Raw genomic sequence first — 22,720 nt, 5'->3', positions numbered from 1 at the left:
TGCAAGTTATAATTGTTTACATTCAATAAGTTGAATGATTACACAATGAATGAGAGGCCATCTAACTCTCATGTCATGTAAATCTTGTTTCTGATCAAGAAATTCTTTATTCATTTGTCAAATACCTATTACTAGTAACTGCTGTTTAACTATTAACCATTATACTCTACTAAATGGGCTTTAGGTTATAAAATAAGTGATAAACAGTGTTTTTATTTTCATTATCATAATTATCAAAATGTTTAATTTTTCCTATAGTGATTACAAGTAGCAAGAAGAGAATTGCATCTGATCCAGAAATCAAAGCCACTTTGGAAACATCTGAAGTTGAGGATGTAATGATCAATATGCCTGAGGGGTATAAGTGATGGCAAGTTGAAAAAACTGATCTATTTCCATCAGCCAGCTCAACTATACCAGTTCCTGTAGACAAATGATGTTAGACTGAGAATCTTCGAGGCCAAACACCTCCCAGAGTAACTGATGTGAAAGCTTTGAAATTTAGTCACCATTATCAGTTTTTACATTTACGACATTGACCATAGTGTTCATTGAATCAGGATTCAAATGGTTTATACAGTAAACTATACTGCAATTTGCACCGCCACAAATATAATTTACACTGAATGAAATAGAAAATAAAAGTACAACTTTAAAACTCTCCTGCACTAACTTTAAAATTTAGTGTACTTACTCTGTGCTGCAACACTGTTTCACTTTCCTTATTCTATAGGTATTACTTTTTGTTTTTTCCTCTTGAGAACTGGCTGCTTGTGTGCCCTCATTAGCTAGACCATGTAATACTCGGCAAGCTGCTGTGTCACATGACTACAGTGTGGTCACTGGCAACTCGAACATGGACTATGTTTATAACATTTTCTTTCCTTTCATCCCAAAGGTTTCAAAGTCTCTACCCTCTCATGTCTTTCCCAATAGCTATGACCTGGCACATTCTAAAAAATAAGTGTTTCACTTTCTCCAAAATTTGTAAAAAAATGAACTTATCTCTTCTTTCTCCCTTTCATTAACCTCTATATTTTAACTGGAGGAAGTGAAGTATTTTTGATATCTGGGAGTGTACTTGGCAGTAAATGGAACCATGGAAGCAGAGGTGAGTCATACAGTGGGGGTGGGGCAAAGGTTATGAGAGCGATGAAAAATGTGTGGGAAGAGAGAACGTTATCTCGGAGCAAAAATGGGTACGTTTGAAGGGTTAGTAGTTACAACAATATTATATGGATGCAAGCCATGGGATATAGATAGGGGTATAGAGGAGGGTGGATGTGTTGGAAATGAAATGTTTGAGGACAATATTTGGTGTGAGGTGGTTTGATCAAGTAAGTAATGAAAGGGTAAGAGAGATGTGTGGTAATAAAAATAGTGTGGTTGAGAGAGCAAAAATGAGTGAGAAAACACTGACAAAGAGGATACATAAGAGATGGAGGGAATGGAGTGAAAAAGATTTTGAGCGATAAGGGCCTGAACATGCAGTAGGGTGAGAGGTGTGCATGGAATAAGAGTGAATTGGAATGATAAGGTACACTGGGGGTCAATGGGCTGAATCAGGGTATAAGAAGAGTCCAAGGTAAACCACAGAAAGGTCTGTGGGTTCTGGATGTGGATAGGGAGCTGTGGTTTTGGTGCATTACACGACACCTACAGAATGAATGTGAGTGGATGTAGCCTTTTTTTGTGTTTCCTGGTGCCACCTGACTGACACAGGGGGCAGTGATGCTGTTTCCTGTGGGGCAGGGTATCGCAAAGAATGGATGAAAGCAAGCAAGTATGAATATGTGCAAGTGTATATATGTATATGTCTGTCTATGTATATGCATATATATATATATATCGCCTATATATTCTCTCCTATCCCTGGGGATAGGGGAGAAAGAATGCTTCACACGCATTCCCGCGTGTCATAGAAGGCGACTAAAGGGGACAGGAGTGGGGGGCTAGAAACCCTCCCCTCCTTTTTAAAAGGGGAAACAGAAGGAGTCATGTGGGGAGTGCTCATCCTCCTCGAAGCCTCAGATTGGGGTGTCTAAATGTGTGTGGATGTAACAAAGATGAGAAAAAAGGAGAGATAGGTAGTATGTTTGAGGAAAGGAACCTGGATGTTTTGGCTCTGAGTGAAACGAAGCTCAAGGGAAAAGGGGAAGAGTGGTTTGAAAAGGTCTTGGGATTAAAGTGTTGGTAAGAGGACAAGAGCAAAGGAAGGAGCAGCACTACTCCTGAAGCAAGAGCTGTGGGAGTATGTGATAGAGTGTAAAAAAGCAAACTCTAGATTGATATGGGCAAAACTGGAAGTGGATGGAGAGAGACGGGTGATTATTGGTGTATATGCACCTGGCCATGAGAAGAAAGATCAAGTGTTTTGGGAGCAGCTGAGTGAGTGTCTTAGCAGCCTTGATGCACAAGACCAGGTTAGAGTGATGGGTGATTTGAATGCAAATGTGAGTATAAGGGTATGAGTGTATAATTGGTATGAGGGTATAATTGGTGTACATGGGGTGTTCAGTGTTGTAAATGGAAATAGTAAAGAGCTTGTAGATTTGTGTGCTGAAAAAGGACTGGTGATTGGTAATACCTAGTTTAAAAAAAAGAGATATACATAAGTACAAGTATGTAAGTAGGAGAGATGGCAAGAGAGCGTTATTGGATTACCTGTTAATTGATAGGCGTGCAAGAGAGACTTTTGAATGTTAATGTGCTGAGAGGGGCAACTGGAGGGATGTCTGATCATTATCTTGTGGAGGCAAAGGTGAAGATATGTAAAGGTTTTCAGAAAAGAAGAGAGAATCTTTGGATGAAGAGAGTGGTAAGAGAAAGTGAGCTTGGAAAGGAGACTTGTGTAAGGAAGTACCAAGAGAGGTTGCGTGCAGAATGGAAAAAGGTGAAAGCAAATGACATACGGGGAGTGGGGGAGGAACAGGATGCATTTAGGGAAGCAGTGATGGCTTGCGCAAAAGATGCCTGTGGCATGAGAAAGGTGGGAGGTGGGCAGATTAGAAAGTGCAGTGAGAGGTGGGATGAAGAAAAAAGACTGTTAGTGAAAGAGAAGGCATTTGGACGATTTTTGCAGGGAAATAGTGCAAATGACTGGGAGATGTATAAAAGAAAGAGGCAAGACGTCAAGAAAAAAGTGCAAGAGGTGAAAAAGAGGGCAAATGAGAGTTGGGGTGAGAGAGTATCATTAAATTTTAGGGAGAATAAAAAGATGTTTTGGTAGGAGGTAAATACAGTGTGTAAGACAAGAGAACAAATGGGAACATCAGTGAAGGGGGCAAATGGTGAAGTAATAACAAGTAGTAGTGAAGTGAAAGGGAGATGGGGTGAGTATTTTGAAGGTTTGTTGAATGTGCTTGATGATAAGAGTGGCAGATGTAGGATGTTTTGGTCGAGGTGGTGTGCAAAGTGAGACGGTCATCAACAATGATTTGATAAACAGAGAAGAGGTAGTGAAAGCCTTGTGGAAGATGAAAGCAGGCAAGGCGGTGGGTTTGGATGGTACTGATGTGGAATTTATTAAAAAAGGGGGAGACTGTGTTGTTGACTGGTTGGTGAGGATATTCAACATATGTATGGTTCATGGTGAAGTGCCTTAGGATTGGTGGAATGCATGTATAGTGCCATTGTACAAAGGCAAAGGGGATAGAGGTAAGTGCTTAAATTACAGAGGTATAAGTTTGTTGAGTATTCATGGGAAATTATATGGAAGGGTATTGATCAAGAGGGTGAAGGCATGCACAGAGCACCAGACTGAGGAGGAGCAATGTGGTTTCAGTTGTGGTAGAGGATGTGTGGATCAGGTATTTACTTTGAAGAATGTATGAGAGATACATAGAAAAATAGATGGATTTGTATGTAGCATTTATGGATCTGGAGAAGGGAGAAGCATATGACAGAGATGCTCTGTGGAAGGTATTAAGAGTATATGGTGTGGGAGGTAAGGCATGTGTATGAGTAGGAAGAGAAGAAAGTGATTAGTTCCCAGTGAATGTCAGTTTGTGGCAGGGGTGTGTGATGTCTCCCAGGTTGTTTAATTTGTTTATGGATTGGGTTGTTGGGGAGGTAAATACAAGAGTTTTGGGGAGAAGGGCAAGAATGCAGTCTGTTGCAGATGAGATGGCTTGGGAAAAGTCAGTTGTTGTTCACTGATGATACAGCACTGGTGGCTGATTTGGGTGAGAAACTGCAGAAGGTGGTAACTGAGTTTGGTAAAGTGTGTGAAAGAAGAAAGCTGAGAGTGAATGTGAATAAGAGCAAGGTTATTAGGCACAGTAGGGTTGAGAGACAAGCAAATTGGGAGGTAAGTTTGAATGGAGAAGAACTGGAGGAAGTGAAATGTTTTAGATATCTGGGAAAGGATTTAGCAGCAGATGGAACCATGGAAGCGGAAGTGAGTCACAGGGTGGGGGAGGAAGCAAAGGTTCTGGGAGCATTGACAAATGTGTGGAAGGCAAGAACGTTATCTCTTAGAGCAAAAATGGGTATGTTTGAAGGAATAGTGGTTCCAACAATGTTATATGGTTGTGAGGCATGGGCGATAGATAGGGTTGTGCGGAGGAGGGTGGATGTGTTGGAAATGAGATGTTTGAGGACAATATGTGGTGTGAGGTGGTTTGATCGAGTAAATAATGAAAGTGTAAGAGAGATGTGTGGTAATAAAGTGTGGTTGAGACAGCAGAAAAGGGTGGATTGAAATGGTTTGGTCAAATGGAGAGAATGAGTGAGGAAAGAATGATAAAGAGGATATATGTGTCAGAGGTGGACACCAGGGTCGACGCGGTCAATGGATGGAAGCAGGGCATGTGAAGCGTCTAGGGTTCACCATGGAAAGTTTTGTGGGGCCTGAATGTGGAAAGGGAGCTGTGGTTTTGGTGCATTACACATGACAGGTAGAGACTGAGTGTGAACGAATGTGACCTTTGTTGTTTTTTCCTAGCGCTACCTTTCGCCCGTGGGGGAGGGGGTGTCATTTCATGTGTGGCGGGGTGGCGGCGGGAATGGATGAAGAGAGCATGTATGAATATTTACATGTGTATACATGTATATATATGTATACGTTGAAATGTATAGGTATGGACATGTGCATGTGTGGGCGTTTAGGTATATTGTATACATGTGTATGTGGGTGGGGTGGGCCATTCTTTCATCTGTTTCCTTGCGCTACCTCGCTAACGTGGGAGACAGCGTCAAAGTAAAATAAAAATATATAAAATATACGTGTATGTATGTATATGTATGTGTATAGGCATTTATGTATATATATGTGTATATTAGTGGATGGGTCGTTTTTTTGTCTGTTTCCTGGTGCTACCTTGTTGACATGGAAAATGGCAATCAACTATAATAATGATAATATATCTATATACATATACACATACATATTCCTGGGGATAGGGGATACAGAAAACTTCCCATATATTCCCTGCGTGTCATAGAAGGCAACTAAAAGGGAAGGGAGCAGGGGGCTGGAAATCCTCCCCTCCCATTTCTGTTTTTCAAAAAGAAGGAACAGAGAAGAGGGCCAAGTGAGGGTATTCCCTCTTAGGCTCAGCCCTCTGTTCTTAATGCTATCTCGCTAATGCAGGAAATGTGAATATGCATGAAAAACAACTACATACATACATACATGGGATATATTTAGGGTTGCAGTGAGGGCATGTGCAAAGATGCATGTGGCATGAGAGAGGTGGGAGGTGGGCAGATTAGAAAGGGTAGTGAGTGGTGGGATGAAGATGTAAAGTTGTTAGTGAAAGAGAAAAGAGAGGAGTTTGGATGATACAAGGAAAGGGTGCATATGACTGGGAGATGTATAAAAGAAAGCGGCAGGAGGTCAAGAGAAAGGTGCAAGGTTCAAAAAGAAGGCAAATGAGAGTTGGGGTGAGAGAGTATCATTAAACTTTAGGGAGAATAAAAAGACATTTTGAAAGGAAGTAAATAACATCCAAAAGACAAGAGAACAAATGGGAACATTAGTGAAGGGGGAAAGGGAGGAAGTGATAACAAGTGGTGATGAGGTGAGAGGGAGATGGCGTGAGTATTTTGAAGGTTTGTTGAATGTGTTTGATGATAGAGTGGCAGATGTAGGGTGTTTTCGTCAGTGTGGTGTGCAAAGTGAGAGGGTCACGGAGAATGGTTTGGATGTAGCAATTTAGGCCATTGTCTTCACCTGATCCAGGCTCTACCTCACTAACATGAATATGAGATAAAAATCAATTTCATTTATATGTAAAACAGCACATACTAGTATACTGGTGCTGTACAATAAAACACTGGTTCTCTGTCAAGGCCATCCCCTATTAAAGGAAGTACCCTTGCAGTTGGATTATTGTTCATAGATATATCTTGTATATAACATATCTCTGGGGATAGGGGAGAAAGAATACTTCCCATGCATTCTTCAAGATAATGATCAGACATCCCTCCAGTTGCCCCTCTCAGCACATTAACATCCAAATGTCTCTCTAAAAGGGGAACAGATGAAGGAGTCATGCGGGAGAGCTCATCCTCCTTGAAGGCTCAGATTGAGGTGTCTAAATGTAAGTGGATGTAACCAAGATGAGAAAAAAGGAGAGATAGGTAGTATGTTTGAGGAAAGGAACTTGGATGTTTTGGCTTTGAGTGAAACAAAGCTCAAGGGTAAAGGGGAAGAGTGGTTTGGGAATGTTTTGGGAATAAAGTCAGGGTTGGTAAGAGGACAAGAGCAAAGGAAGGAGTAGCACTACCCCTGAAACAGGAGTGGTGGGAGTATGTGATAGAGTGTAAGAAAGTAAACTCTAGATTGATTTGGGTAAAACTGAAAGTGGATGGAGAGAGATGGGTGATTATTGGTGCATTTGCACCTGGGCATGAGAAGAAAGATCATGAGAGGCAAGTATTTTGGGAGCAGCTGAGTGAGTGTGTTAGTAGTTTTGATGCACGAGACCAGGTTTTATAGTGATGGGTGATTTGAATGCAAAGGTGTAATGTGGCAGTTGAGGGAATAATTGGTGTATATGGGGTGTTCAGTGTTGTAAATGGAAATGGTGAAGAGCTTGTAGATTTGTGTGCTGAAAAAGGACTGGTGATTGGGAATACCTGGTTTAAAAAGAGAGATATACATAATTATATGTATGTAAGTAGAAGAGATGACTAGAGAGCATTATTGGATTACGTGTTAATTGATAGGTGCACGAAAGAGAGACTTTTGGATGTTAATGCGCTAAGAGCTGTAAATGGAGGGATGTCTGATCATCATTTTGTGGAGGTGAAGGTGAAGATATGTAAAGGTTTTCAGAAAAGAAGAGAGAATGTTGGGGTGAAGAGAGTGGTGAGAGTAAGTGAGCTTGGGAAGGAGACTTGTGTGAAGAAGTACCAGGAGAGAATGGAAAAAGGGGAGAGCAAGGGACGTAAGGGGAGTGGGGAAGGAATGGGATGTATTCAAGGAAGCAGTGATGGCCTGCGTAAAATATGCTTGTGGCATGAGAAGCGTGGGAGGTGGGCAGATTAGAAAGGGTAGTGAGTGGTGGGATGAAGAAGTAAGATTATTAGTGAAAGAGAAGAGAGAGGCATTTGGACGATTTTTGAAGGGAAATAATTTAAATGACTGGGAGATGTATAAAAGAAAGAGGCAGGAGGTCAAGAGAAAGGTGCAAGAGGTGAAAAATAGGGCAAATGAGAGTTGGGGTGAGAGTATCATTAAACCTTAGGGAGAATAAAATGTTTTGGAAGGAGGTAAATAAAGTGTGTAAGACAAGAGAACAAATGGGAACATTGGTGAAGGGGGCTAATGGAGAGGTGATAACATGTAGTGATGATGTGAGAAGGAGATGGAGTGAGTATTTTGAAGGTTTGTTGAATGTGTTAGATGATAGAGGGGCAGATATAGGGTTTTGGTTGAGGTGGTGTGCGAAGTGAGAGGGTTAGGGAGAATGATTTGGTAAACAGAGAAGAGGTAGTAAAAGCTTTGCAGAAGATGAAAGCTGGCAAGGCAGCGGGTTTGGATGGTATTGTAGTGGAATATATTAAAAAAAGGGGTGACTGTGTTGTTGACTGGTTAGCAAGGATATTTAATGTATGTATGACTCATGGTGAGGTGCGTAAGGATTGGTAGAATGCATGCATAGTGCCATTGTACAAAGGCAAAGGGGATAAAGGTGAGTGCTCAAATTACAGAGGTATAAGATTGTGAGTAATCCTGGGAAATTATATGGGAGGTTATTGATTGAGAGGGTGAAGGCATGTACAGAAAATCAGATTGGGGAAGAGCAGTGTGGTTTCAGATGTGGTAGAGGATATGTGGATCAGGTATTTGCTTCGAAGAATGTATGTGAGAAATACTTAGAAAAGCAAATGGATTTGTATGTAGCATTTATGGACCTGGAGAAGGCAGATAGAGTTGACAGAGATGCTCTGTGGAAGGTATTAAGAGTATATGGTGTGGGAGGCAAGTTGTTAAAAGCAGTGAAAAGCTTTTATCAAGGATGTAAGGTATGTGTACAAGTAGGAAGAGAGGAAAGTGATTGGTTCTCAGTGAATGTCAGTTTGTGGCAGGGGTGCATCAAGTCTCCATGGTTGTTTAGTATGTTTATGGATGAGGTTTTTAGGGAGGGGGATGCAAGAGTTTTGGAGAGATGGGCAAGTATGCAGTCTGTTGTGGATGAGAGAGCTTGGGAAGTGAGTCAGTTGTTGTTCGCTGATGATAAAGCGCTGGTGGCTGATTCGTGTGAGAAACTGCAGAAGCTGGTGACTGAGTTTGTTAAAGTGTGTGAAAGAAGAATGTTCAGAGTAAATCTGAATAAGAACAAGGTTTTAGGTACAGTAGGGTTGAGGGACAAGTCAATTGGGAGGTAAGTTTGAATAGAGAAAAACTGGAGGAAGTGAAGTGTTTTAGATATCTGGATGTGGATTTGGCAGCAGATGGAACCATGGAAGTGGAAGAGAGTCACAGGGTGGGGGAGGGGGCGAAAGTTCTGGGAGCATTGAAGAATGTGTGGAAGGTGAGAACATTATCTCTGAAAGCAAACACGGGTATGTTTGAAGGAATATTGGTTCCAACAATGTTATGTGGTTGCGAGGCATGGGCTATAGATAGAGCTGTGCGGAGGAGGGTGAATATGTTGGAAATGAGATGTTTGAGGACAATATATGGTGCGAGGTGGCTTGATCGAGTAAGTAATGAAAGGGTAAGAGAGATGTGAAGTAATCAAAAGAGTGCGGTTGAGAGACCAGAGGAGGGTGTTTTGAAATGGTTTGGTCACCTGGAGAGAATGAGTGAGGTAAGATTGACAAAGAGGATATATGTGTCAGAGGTGGAGGGAATGAGAAGTGGGAGACCAAATTGGAGGCGGAGAGATGAAGTTAAAAAGAATTTGAGTGATCAAGGCCTGAACATGCAGGAGGGTGAAAGGCATGCAAGTAATAGAGGGAATTGGAATGACATGGTATACCAGGGTCGACGTGCCATCAATGGATTGAACAAGGGCATGTGAAGCGTCTGGGGTAAACCATGGAAAGTTTTGTGGGGCCTGGATATGGAAAAGGAGCTGTAGTTTTGGTGCATTATACATGACACCTAGAGACTGAGTGTGAACGAATGTGGCCTTTGTTGTCTTTTCCTAGTGCTACCTCACGCGCATGCGAAGGGAGGGGGTTGTCTTTTCATGTGTGGCGGGGTGGTGACGGGAATGAATAAAGGCAACAAGTATGAATTATGTACATGTGTATATATGTATATGTCTGTGTATGTATGTATATGTAAATGTTGAAATGTATAGGTATGTATATGTGCGGGTGTGGACATGTATGTATATATAAGTGTATGTGGGTGGGTTGGGCCATTTTTTCGTCTGTTTCCTTGTGCTTCCTCACTAACACGGGAGACAGCGACAAAGTATAATAAAATAAATGAAAATAAATAACATATCTCCAGCGGCATACAGTACGAAAACTAGGTATGCTAAATACTGCTTTAAGGTAAATCTAAGCTTTAAGTTACAACATAAATTGCATACTTTTAAATGGTAGTATACTATGTATATAGGCATTACAAAGAACCCAGAACATGAAAGGAGCTAAGTAAGTTCATTTTTCAAGTGTACAGAGTCGAGGAAAGACATAAAAATCTTTTAAATTGTTTATGAGACTATCATGAAAATTCTCATTTTTTCATGCAAAGGTGAAAAATTTTAGTTTAAAGAGTGAAGAATATCTACTGTTAATCTGCATGCCTAAGCTCTTAACTGCTGTGCAACATAATTGAAGACAACCATTTTTTCCTCTATTGTCTAATAGACTTCTTCCTAACTTTAAGGCTTTTGATCATCAATATCATTTTCACTGGAAACAGCAGAAATCCATGCTCCTTGTTCTTAATAAGCTGTTGTGTAACATCAAATATCTTCCTTTAAATGGCATAATGCATCAAAGGCTTTGCTTTACAGTGCAGAGTCTAAAATAACAGTACAGCCTAACTGTTTTTAAAGAACTACAGGTAAAACCTCTAGAAGCAAAACTGAAAAATATTTTAAGAAGCTCAGAATTCAGGCTTTAACAACAGCACCAATGGGCCAAATTTCTGAGGTTTCAACATCGTATTTGAAACATCTGATGAACTGGCGTCTGTACTGCAGCACAGTGTTTAATCTAAACGAGGTAAAATTCTAAGTAGTATGTGCCATACGTAGTAACTTTCTAGTGATGAACTCATGCTGAGCAAGTACTTTTTCAGGAGACAGAACAATATTCTGCTGGTCATCTAAAAGTTTGAAAGGAAATCCTACATAACGTGATGGTTGAAAGGCCTTTCTGTAAAGCTAATTCCAACATATGAGCACAGCAATGTGTGAAAATGGCAAAAAAATCAGCATTAACACCTTTGCTCTGCAAACCATTTACATGTCAACTGATACACTTGGGCTATTTTAGGACCATCCAACCAATTTGTCTATAATTTGAAATTCTGGAACTATATTAAACAAGTAGATTGAAAAGTCCTTCAGAAGTTCTATCAGCGCTAACATCTGTATATGCTATGAAAGTTTCATATATCTTGCCTTCATAAACTAAACACAAAACAGTTGAAAGCTATGATTTTGACATATTGTTTGAAGCTTTGTTAAGTCTTATAGCAACAAATGTTCCTAAACTTCCCTTTTTGTAAGAAATCTTTAACAGCATCAAATGCAGTGTTATGTCATTTTGCATAGCTGGAGAACTTTCTGAAACACAAATGATGGACTTTTAATGAGTACCTAAAAGAATCATAATCCTGAAGTACATCTAATGATTCTATATACATAATTAATCATATTTACTTAACTCATTATGACCTCATAAAGGCAGCTCTTGTTTTACTGGATAGTATATTAAATCAATATCAAGTTTCAAAATCTCTTTATTCATTTTCTCTCATTTTCTTGTCTGATATAGATTTTCTGTTGAAAAGGCAAATAATGTAATTTCTCTGTTTTATTAAATTCTTAAGATTCAAAAGAACTTGAACATGTTTCTGGTATGTTTTAGATACATAGTTGCAATATGAAAATCCATATTTATTCCACAAATCAGCCTCTTTAAGAGAAAAATCAAGAAGGGTGGCAAAAAGTCTAGATTGCTTTCCACAACCAGTCACCTATTCCAGTTTCATGTTATAACATAGAAAAGTGACCTCTTTATCAAAACTGATTCTGTATCTAGGTTCAAAAAGCAAATGTGAAAAAGCCAGACATGGCTTATCTCCTTTCAAAATATTCCTGTAAGATGAAAAAAGCAAGTTCAACATTTCTTCAACACTAATTCCCATAGTGCGAAAAGGATAAACACCTTAGAAAGTGTCTAAAATTCACAATCTTTATATAGTAACTAAGTAAAACAAAAGAAAAACACATTTTCTCACTTTAAGGAAATACAGTACAAAATAACGGATTTGCTGTGGCTGGCTGGGTGCTGCAAGCACACCACTTGACTTCCAGCCGTTATAAGCCACATCCCCTTCCTCTGGGTATCCCCATGATTGCATCATGTTTTCTAAAGTTAAGTTACAGTCACTTCTTAGCTCAACTACAGCTACCAGCAGCCAAAAGGAAAGCAAAGAGGTAAAAACTGAGGTTAACATTATGTGCTGATGCATGAAACATATTTACATACAAAACTAAGGTTACACTGTGCTGATGCATGGAACATATTTACAAAATATATATATCAAATTGTTTCAGGACTTCTGTAGGTGTGCACTGCACAACCGTGAATATAAAATCCGAAGTATTTCAAAAGTTTGTTGTAAAACAATGACAATACTGTACTTTGCATGTTCATTACCTGACATCAAACCAAATCACATAATCAAGATTAGGGCCATTTCTCCCATAGATGGAGCATACTATTGGGAGTATCATGAAGAGTTATATGAGTATTTCTGAATGTCTTCTGGCTTAATTGGAATTATATGTGCCAGTGACCACATAATGCACTGCAGAAGGTATCTACGCATATTTTTCAAGACATTTTGATAACAGCCTTATTTTTCAATACAAAATATTGGTTTTAATCAATATCAGTGCCAGATGGAAATTTTGGTATTATTTCACTCATAAATGATGAAAAAGGTCCTATGAACATATTAATTTTTTCAGGGCACTATGACATTTTTGGGGAACTGATCTTGCACTTGAAATATGCTTCCAAAGGCTAAATCTGAGAAACGAGGACCCTTTTTACATGGCTCCTGCTGTTTGAAGGCTGTGCTACATCCAGTAGTAAAGAAATGATGGATTTCTTTGGAATGAGAAGTTCCTCAGTGAGAATGTACTCTTTTTTCTTCGGTGACAAAGATACAACCTCATCAAAGGAGACTTTCATCTGTAATGCCCATCCATCCCACGAAAAGCAATACGGCTGTAAACCACAGAAAAAAGAGCACTTGCAATAATCACTGGCAGCCTGGCTACCACAAACTTCCATCACCTACACAACAAAACAAAAATACTTCAAATACAGCAATCTCACTTTAATGTGCTGTGTTCTCTGTTCTTGGCAAAAACATTAGACCCCTCTCATCCATACCACTCCATAACTAAGCACATTGTCCAGGGTAGAAATAAAAACCTGACCTGAGCTTCAAACTTCAAAAACCTATACTCACAAATCCATCCTCACCAACAAACACAAGAGAACATATATATACTGTGCACACATATATGGTACACACCAAAATGGTCCAATATACACTAAACCTCCCAACTTACACATACCAATCTGGAACTACACTCCTCAGACATGTATGAGCAATCCTTTCTCCTCCATGCTTTAGACCCCAGCCATCTGACCAATATTACAAGCATTGTTTCAGCATATCACAAGAACTGTCATGCCCAACCGGCAACATCCACATTGAATACACCCATTTGTCTTGTGCTCAACTCACAAAGGTGGAAAGACAATACAACCACCAGTTATGGCCAACCATCCTGCCCAGTGACTGGAAGCTAAGGTATATACTTGTTTACCTTACTACCCAAGGAACAGCTACCATGGGGATCCCACTGCACACAGGAAGCTGGCCACATTTACTAAGCAGGACTACAGGTCATAAAGCATGGTAATTTGTGCCTGCATGAGGTGAGTGCAGGACAACTCAAGAGTACATGTCCAGTATCGTCACTAAGGAAGACACCTCCTGGTACGAGGAGTCTTGTGATATGGTAAATTGGTGTTTATAATGTTGATAGGTATCCAGAACACAATGAGAGAGTGGAACTCATACATACCAGAGGAGAATAGTTTTAGATGCAAGAATATCTAGTGGAGTGGAGCTTAAGAATAGGTTAGGTTAGGATGGATGTTTATTGCTTGTTAAGTCATTACCATGTGTATATGTTCTAGGGAGGTGGGATCTATGAACATACACTGCTGAAGTTTGAAGCATGGGTGAATTTTTTGTCTCAACTTGGGAGTCAACCTAACCAAACTAATGTAAGTAATAAAGACATACTAATTATATAAATTCACACAGAAGAGAGATAAACATATAAATAAATACTAGAGACATGCCATATTTTCAGGTGTATTAGATAAATTTTTCCCGGAAAATGTCACTAATGCTGCACTACATATAAAACTACAATAATCATTGCAAGTGACATTAACAGTATACAGACCCTTAAAGTTATAACTAAATGATATAACCTAACTGTCAAATACAGTACCCTATAAAGTTATCCACCTTTGTGAACATGGAGGCCATGAAAAAATAAATTCAACAATGCAAACATGGAAAATATCTTAAAAGTGTCCATCAAAAACTGTGCTCATCCACAGCAGGTAAATGCTAGAATAACAGCATCCACCAAGGAAGGAACCACAGCGCACCTAAGCATATGGTGATACAACCCACATTCTAGTAGTACTGTAGTATAATCTTAAACATATGAGTGGAAACAATTCTTCAAAATCAGGTGAATGCAGCTGGGGTGCAGGAGATGCCTAGCACTTTGGGAAATGCTTATGATCTTGCAGTGATATCAACTCTATCACATGTTGCCATGTTATGTAAAAAACAAATCAATATCTAATTTCAGGACAAACACATCAAAAAAAAAAATATATATATCTATTCAGATTGTTCAGGATGGTCACATCTACTGCATTATTAACACTTGAATAATGTCATGATGTGAACCATAATAATATAAGATGTATTATGTAAATACTGAATGTAAGATCAAATGAGGGAAGAGATATGAATGGTAAAAATCAGTCACAAAAGCCAGCTGTGAGAGCTAGTGAAAGAACAAGAAAGCAATGGTGAGAGGGAGGAACGAGCAGTGATGCACATGTTTATGTATTCCCTTCACTCTGCTCAAACACTTCACCTTCTCCTCCTATTGGCTGTTTCTAATTTCTGCACAATTTATGATCATTTCTGTGAACCATACAAAAGGCAGAATTGATATCAGTGAGAAAAGATGATTACATATTCTCATTCCTGACACAACAGACAAGTATCCAGAAAATTTATAATCAAAAGATGTTCATTTTTTGTTGTGTATGCACTAAAATATAAATTTGTAAAAAATGTCAATATGGATTTCAGATAATATGGTACAGTCAATTTCAGTGGTATATTATCAAGTTATGTAAATCATGCAAGAGAGATAACCATTCAAGACAAAGGTACCTCTGACCCCTATCATTATACAACACATCAACATCACCAGACTCTACCTGCATGATTTACATCATGAAAGAAAAGTCAACTTTAGTGAGGCTGTATCATTGTAAGCTGACAAAACAGATTACCATCTCACTTCAAAGGAGTCCATCCTGTCCCTGCTACTGAGTGTAGTGCAGCCTTGATAAAGAGATCCTAAGTAATATCAGGACCCTTTCTGAAATGTGGCTTATGATAATAATAATAATAATATAGTACAAGATTAACTAGTAATCATTCTAATAGTGTTGTAGGCTCTGCCTGCTTGAGGTTACAGTGCAAGTAAAAAGTCAACTATGGCAAACATCATCATCTCAGTTGACAGAATAAGAGTACGGTCTCATCAAAGAACTTCTCGCTGCTAATGAGTGTAGAACAGCTTAGCCGTTGCAGGAGCTCTGGAAAAAGGTTCCTGGGGAAATTGTAAATAAATAATTCATTCTAGCCTACTGCACTACAATTTCACTAATACTAATCTTGAGCTAACACAACAACAATTAAACACATTTCCATAACATCCAGCTTCATTAACACTTCTCCAATTCTCTTAAATACATTTGCTTCAAAAATCTCTCAAGCCTGATTGCACACACTTCATTTCACTTAAAACTTCAAGTAACTCTTCACTCTGTCTTGCACAAATGTATCAGTGAAATGCAAGTACAACTTCCATCCTGCTGCATTCACCATATGCTTCTCCCACATTCCACTCAACCAAATAAACCTGCATCTTTTGTCAAAAGTGGTTTCAGGCACATTTTTTTGTCTGAGGCTACATGCACCTTCTGTAAAGGTCAATTTGCAGGGTACCCTACCAATTCAATTTTCTAAGACTAAATAAAAACTTTGATAGTATGCAAAACGTTTAAAAGCTCTGGGTAAAATGCTTAAATACTACAATATCTGCATAAACAAGCCGATATTCAATCCTGTCTAAATGTGACTGATGCTCTCTCCATTTTACTGCTGCAGACTGATCAGTAATTTGAATTATCTATAAACTCTACATCATATTACTTAAGAGATACAATAAAAATATCTAAAGAAGTATTAAAAGAACAGTACATTACCATACTGAGAAGTAAATGGCAAAGCCTTTCATTTACCAACATATGAAGGACACATATTTCATGATTTATTCATTTTATCATATACATCTTATCTCACACCTCATTGTAAGAGTTAAGTCATAGCTTATATTGCAAGGACTACACAAACTGCAAGCCTTAAACATGAACTGTGAAGAAAGTCACATATGACCTACATGTCCTAAAATGGTAGTGTGAATAATCATGTTTATCTTTAATGAACCTAATCATTCACAGTACTTTATAAGAATAAACTTCTGCTAGCAACTAATATTCCTTCTCTTATACTTACCTAACTAGTCATATAAACTTTACGTTCTACTACATTAACTGTGCAATATGTTTTGGCAACTCTGAAAATGACTGTTATCAGGTAGCAGTTCAGTCTACTTCATTCAGTCATGTTCACTGATAATTTTTTTTCTTCAGAAATGGATGATCATCATCACACACATTTTCACTCATAAGCTACATAGTTACAGAGACTGGCAGTTATATCCACTCATCATCTTATGATGAACAAGAAAAGGCTTATAATGAGGTTAAAAGAGAAAACATGAAAGTCCTTAGAGAAAAAACAAAACCTGAGGATTATTAGGAAGATATGAAGCATGAGGGTTTCATAATAAAACACTACAGTTCAAGTTTACAGAAAACTGAAGAACAACGCAAAAATGCTCAAAATATGAAGGTTAGAGGAAATGGATTGTGATGGAAGAAAAGTATACAATATGTGATACACTTAATAAACATTTGCAATCCTTCTCATGTGGTAGTTGGTCGCTGTACAATGTCTTGCTCCAAGGTAAAACTGTAGTAGTACTGAAATACAAAAATAAAAGAAAGTTATATAGCACCATCAGAATACCATAATTTCCTAACAAACATTCTCATAAAATATTTACATCTAATTTGTATCAGGCACCTAAAGGTGATGCAAGTACAAAGGTATCTGTTATGTAGTTTTATATGATGTTCATCCACATGTATCATAATATTTCCCACAAGTATCACATTCAACTCAATGAACAAAGTAGTTTTGTTGCATGAATCATACTACAAAAAACTCAGAGTGTAATGTGTAAGCGAAAACTGCACGATTTCATATAATACTATAGACAACAGTTAGTAAATAAAGAAAACTTTGTGGCAAGCATATATCTAAAAATGTCAAGAGTGGCTATGAAGGAGAATGTAATGGCTGATTACATAATATTCATTCTTGTAATGATGCAGTTGGACATAAGCCAAACTTACTCCTTTATTTGTCTTCTGTATTCTAACATGATCAATATTTCAAGAAGAAAAACTTTCCATATATCTTGAAAGTCCCAAATTTTTTTGGGCAGGGAGAACAATGGCATTTCCAATAAATCAACTTTTCTTCTTTATGGTGTAAATACTACCTTCAATTGCACCATTAGAATAAGCAACTGCTGATATGCTAAACCCATTTTCAAGCTCACTTGTAGCATGAGTATAGCCTGGATGCTTGAGAACAGTGATGACTGGATCAAATGGGAAGGAGTGCAAAAATATAAGAGTAGCAAATGAGGCATCCTTACTCTTTTCATGCTAGCAGAGAACTGACACACTGGAAAGCTTGGTATGTGCAGCATAGACACCCTATGGCATGTGAACAATCAGGCTTGTACTATATAAAATGAAAATAAAGAGAGTAATTCAAGTGCCTATGTTGTCATCGTCATATCAAACCACGCTATACTGCAAAACTGTATTCAGTGTTCTGAATTGAAATTGTGAAGAGCTTGTGGATTTGTGTGCTAAAAAAAGAAGACTGGTGATTGGAAATACCTGGTTTAAAAAGAGAGATATACATAAGTATAAGTATGAAAGTAGAACAGATGGTTAAAGGGCATTATTGGATTACGTGTTAATTGACAGGCATGTAAAAGAGTGACTTTTGGATGTTAATGTGCATAGAGGGACAACTGGAGGGATGCCTGATCACTACCTTGTGGGGGTGAAGGTGAAGATTTGAAGGGTTTTCAAAAAAGAAGAGAGAATGTTGGGGAGAAGAGAGTGGTGAGAGTGAGTGAGCTTGGAAAGGAAACTTGTGTGAGGAGGTACCACAAGAGACTGAGTGTAGAATGGCAAAAGGTGAGAGCAAATGACACGAGGGGAAAGGGTGAGGAATGGGATGCATTTAGAGAAGCAGTTATGGCTTGTGTAAAAGATGCATGTGGCATGAGAAAGGTGGGGGCTGGCAGATTAGAAAGGGTAGTGAGTGGTGGGATGAAGAAGTAAGAATGTTAGTGAAAGAGAAGAGAGAGAAGTTTGGATGATACATGCAAGGATGGAGTGCAAATGACGGGGTCATGGGAAAGGTGCAAGGATGAAAAAGAGGGCTAATTAAAGTGTATAACTAAACTTATTTTTTTTTTCTTTTTTTTTTGCTGTCTCCCGTGTTAGCGAGGTAGCGCAAGGAAACAGACGAAAGAAATGGCCCAACCCACCCCCATACACATGTATATACATACGTCCACACACGCAAATATACATACCTACACAGCTTTCCATGGTTTACCCCAGACGCTTCACATGCCCTGATTCAATCCACTGACAGCACGTCAACCCCGGTATACCACATCGCTCCAATTCACTCCACTCCCTGCCCTCCTTTCACCCTCCTGCATGTTCAGGCCCCGATCACACAAAATCTTTTTCACTCCATCCTTCCACCTCCAATTTGGTCTCTCTCTTCTCCTCGTTCCCTCCACCTCTGACACATATATCCTCTTGGTCAATCTTTCCTCACTCATTCTCTCCATGTGCCCAAACCATTTCAAAACACCCTCTTCTGCTCTCTCAACCACACTCTTTTTATTTCCACACATCTCTCTTACCCTTACGTTACTTACTCGATCAAACCACCTCACACCACACATTGTCCTCAAACATCTCATTTCCAGCACATCCATCCTCCTGCGCACAACTCTATCCATAGCCCACGCCTCGCAACCATACAACATTGTTGGAACCACTATTCCTTCAAACATACCCATTTTTGCTTTCCGAGATAATGTTCTCGACTTCCACACATTCTTCAAGGCTCCCAGAATTTTCGCCCCCTCCCCCATCCTATGATCCACTTCCGCTTCCATGGTTCCATCCGCTGCCAGATCCACTCCCAGATATCTAAAACACTTTACTTCCTCCAGTTTTTCTCCATTCAAACTCACCTCCCAATTGACTTGACCCTCAACCCTACTGTACCTAATAACCTTGCTCTTATTCACATTTACTCTTAACTTTCTTCTTTCAAACACTTTACCAAACTCAGTCACCAGCTTCTGCAGTTTCTCACATGAATCAGCCACCAGCGCTGTATCATCAGCGAACAACAACTGACTCACTTCCCAAGCTCTCTCATCCCCAACAGACTTCATACTTGCCCCTCTTTCCAAAACTCTTGCATTCATCTCCCTAACAACCCCATCCATAAACAAATTAAACAACCATGGAGACATCACACACCCCTGCCGCAAACCTACATTCACTGAGAACCAATCACTTTCCTCTCTTCCTACACGTACACAAGCCTTACATCCTCGATAAAAACTTTTCACTGCTTCTAACAACTTGCCTCCCACACCATATATTCTTAATACCTTCCACAGAGCATCTCTATCAACTCTATCATATGCCTTCTCCAGATCCATAAATGCTACATACAAATCCATTTGCTTTTCTAAGTATTTCTCATATACATTCTTCAAAGCAAACACCTGATCCACACATCCTCTACCACTTCTGAAACCACACTGCTCTTCCCAATCTGATGCTCTGTACATGCCTTCACCCTCTCAATCAATACCCTCCCATATAATTTACCAGGGATACTCAACAAACTTATACCTCTGTAATTTGAGCACTCACTCTTATCCCCTTTGCCTTTGTACAATGGCACTATGCACGCATTCCACCAATCCTCAGGCACCTCACCATGAGTCAAACATACATTAAATAACCTTACCAACCAGTCAACAATACAGTCACCCCCTTTTTTAATAAATTCCACTGCAATACCATCCAAACCTGCTGCCTTGCCGGCTTTCATCTTCCGCAAAGCTTTTACTACCTCTTCTCTGTTTACCAAATCATTTTCCCTAACCCTCTCACTTTGCACACCACCTCGACCAAAACACCCTATATCTGCCACTCTATCATCAAACACATTCAACAAACCTTAAAAATACTCACTCCATCTCCTTCTCACATCACCACTACTTGTTATCATCTCCCCATTTGCGCCCTTCACTGAAGTTCCCATTTGCTCCCTTGTCTTACACACTTTATTTACCTCCTTCCAGAACATCTTTTTATTCTCCCTAAAATTTAATGATACTCTCTCACCCCAACTCTCATTTGCCCTTTTTTTCACCTCTTGCACCTTTCTCTTGACCTCCTGTCTCTTTCTTTTATACATCTCCCACTCAATTGCATTTTTTCCCTGCAAAAATCGTCCAAATGCCTCTCTCTTCTCTTTCACTAATACTCTTACTTCTTCATCCCACCACTCACTACCCTTTCTAATCAACCCATCTCCCACTCTTCTCATGCCACAAGCATCTTTTGCGCAATCCATCACTGATTCCCTAAATACATCCCATTCCTCCCCCACTCCCCTTACTTCCATTGTTCTCACCTTTTTCCATTCTGTACTCAGTCTCTCCTGGTACTTCCTCACACAAGTCTCCTTCCCAAGCTCACTTACTCTCACCACCCTCTTCACCCCAACATTCACTCTTCTTTTCTGAAAACCCATACAAATCTTCACCTTAGCCTCCACAAGATAATGATCAGAAATCCCTCCAGTTGCACCTCTCAGCACATTAACATCCAAAAGTCTCTCTTTCGCGTGCCTGTCAATTAACACGTAATCCAATAATGCTCTCTGGCCATCTCTCCTACTTACATAAGTATACTTATGTATATCTCGCTTTTTAAACCAGGTATTCCCAATCATCAGTCCTTTTTCAGCACATAAATCTACAAGCTCTTCACCATTTCCATTTACAACACTGAACACCCCATGTATACCAATTATTCCCTCAACTGCCACATTACTCACCTTTGCATTCAAATCACCCATCACTATAACCCGGTCTCGTGCATCAAAACCACTAACACACTCATTCAGCTGCTCCCAAAACACTTGCCTCTCATGATCTTTCTTCTCATGCCCAGGTGCATATGCACCAATAATCACCCATCTCTCTCCATCAACTTTCAGTTTTACCCATATTAATCGAGAATTTACTTTCTTACATTCTATCACATACTCCCACAACTCCTGTTTCAGGAGTATTGCTACTCCTTCCCTTGCTCTTGTCTTCTCACTAACCCCTGACTTTACTCCCAAGACCTTCCCAAACCACTCTTCCCCTTTACCCTTGAGCTTCGTTTCACTCAGAGCCAAAACATCCAGGTTCCTTTCCTCAAACATACTACCTATCTCTCCTTTTTTCACATCTTGGTTACATCCACACACATTTAGGCACCCCAATCTGAGCCTTCGCGGAGGATGAGCACTCCCCGCGTGACTCCTTCTTCTGTTTCCCATTTTAGAAAGTTAAAAAAGTACAAGGAGGGGAGGATTTCTGGCCCCCCTGCTCCCGTCCCCTCTAGTCGCTTTCTACGACACGCGAGGAATGCGTGGGAAGTATTCTTTCACCCCTATCCCCAGGGATAATATATATATATATATATATATATATATATATATATATATATATATATATATATATATATACATACGAACATATACACACACACACACATACATATATATACATATGAAAAATGTAAGAAACAATTTAGAAAACTGAAACTTCTAGCTTGAAATGAAATGAAAAATGAATGTCACATACTGGTTCAACCTCTGGCTATGGAAAAAGTAAATGTATAATCTATTTACACAAACGTCAATAGTAAAACGTCAATAACTAAACTTATGAGAATAAAAAGATGTTTTAGAAGGAGGTAAATGACATGTATAAGACAACAAATGGGAACATCGGTGAAGGGGGCAAATGGGGAAGTAATAACATGTAGTGATGAAGTGAAAAGGAGATAAAGTGAGTACTTTGAAGGTTTACTGAATGTGTTTGAGGATAGAGTGGCAGATGTAGGGTGTTTTAGTCGGGGTGGTGTGCGAAGTGAGAGGGTCAGGGAGAATGGTTTGGTTAAGAGAGAAGAGGTGGTGAAAGCTTTGTGGAAGATGAAATCTGGGAAGTCAGCAGGTTTGCATGGTATTGCTGCATAATTTATTAAAAAATGGGATGACTGTGTTGTTGACTGGTTGGTAAGGATATTCAATGTATGTATGGAGCATGGTGAGGTGCTTGAGGATTGGCGGAAGGCATGAATAGTGTCATTGTACAAAGGCAAACGGGATAATAACATTGAGTGCTCA

The 22,720-nt window shown here is 39.3% G+C and overlaps 1 protein-coding gene across 1 annotated transcript in view; it reads right to left on the bottom strand.

Moving 5' to 3' along the window:
• Positions 1-200: 200 nt before the first annotated feature.
• Positions 201-22,720, bottom strand: part of Mvb12 (multivesicular body subunit 12-like Mvb12) — a 189,840-nt gene continuing 167,320 nt past the window's right edge. Inside the window, exon 7 of the mRNA XM_071683745.1 lies at positions 201-17,103. Within this exon, the coding sequence (XP_071539846.1) occupies positions 17,047-17,103 (57 nt within the window). The 3' untranslated portion in view covers positions 201-17,046. The remainder of the gene's footprint in view (positions 17,104-22,720) is intronic.

The sequence above is a fragment of the Panulirus ornatus genome, chromosome 37 (genome assembly GCF_036320965.1).
Source record: "Panulirus ornatus isolate Po-2019 chromosome 37, ASM3632096v1, whole genome shotgun sequence".
Classification (NCBI taxonomy): Eukaryota; Metazoa; Arthropoda; class Malacostraca; order Decapoda; family Palinuridae; genus Panulirus; species Panulirus ornatus.
Note: the sequence above shows the minus strand (reverse complement) of the source record. Positions and strands in the feature narration are given on the sequence as shown.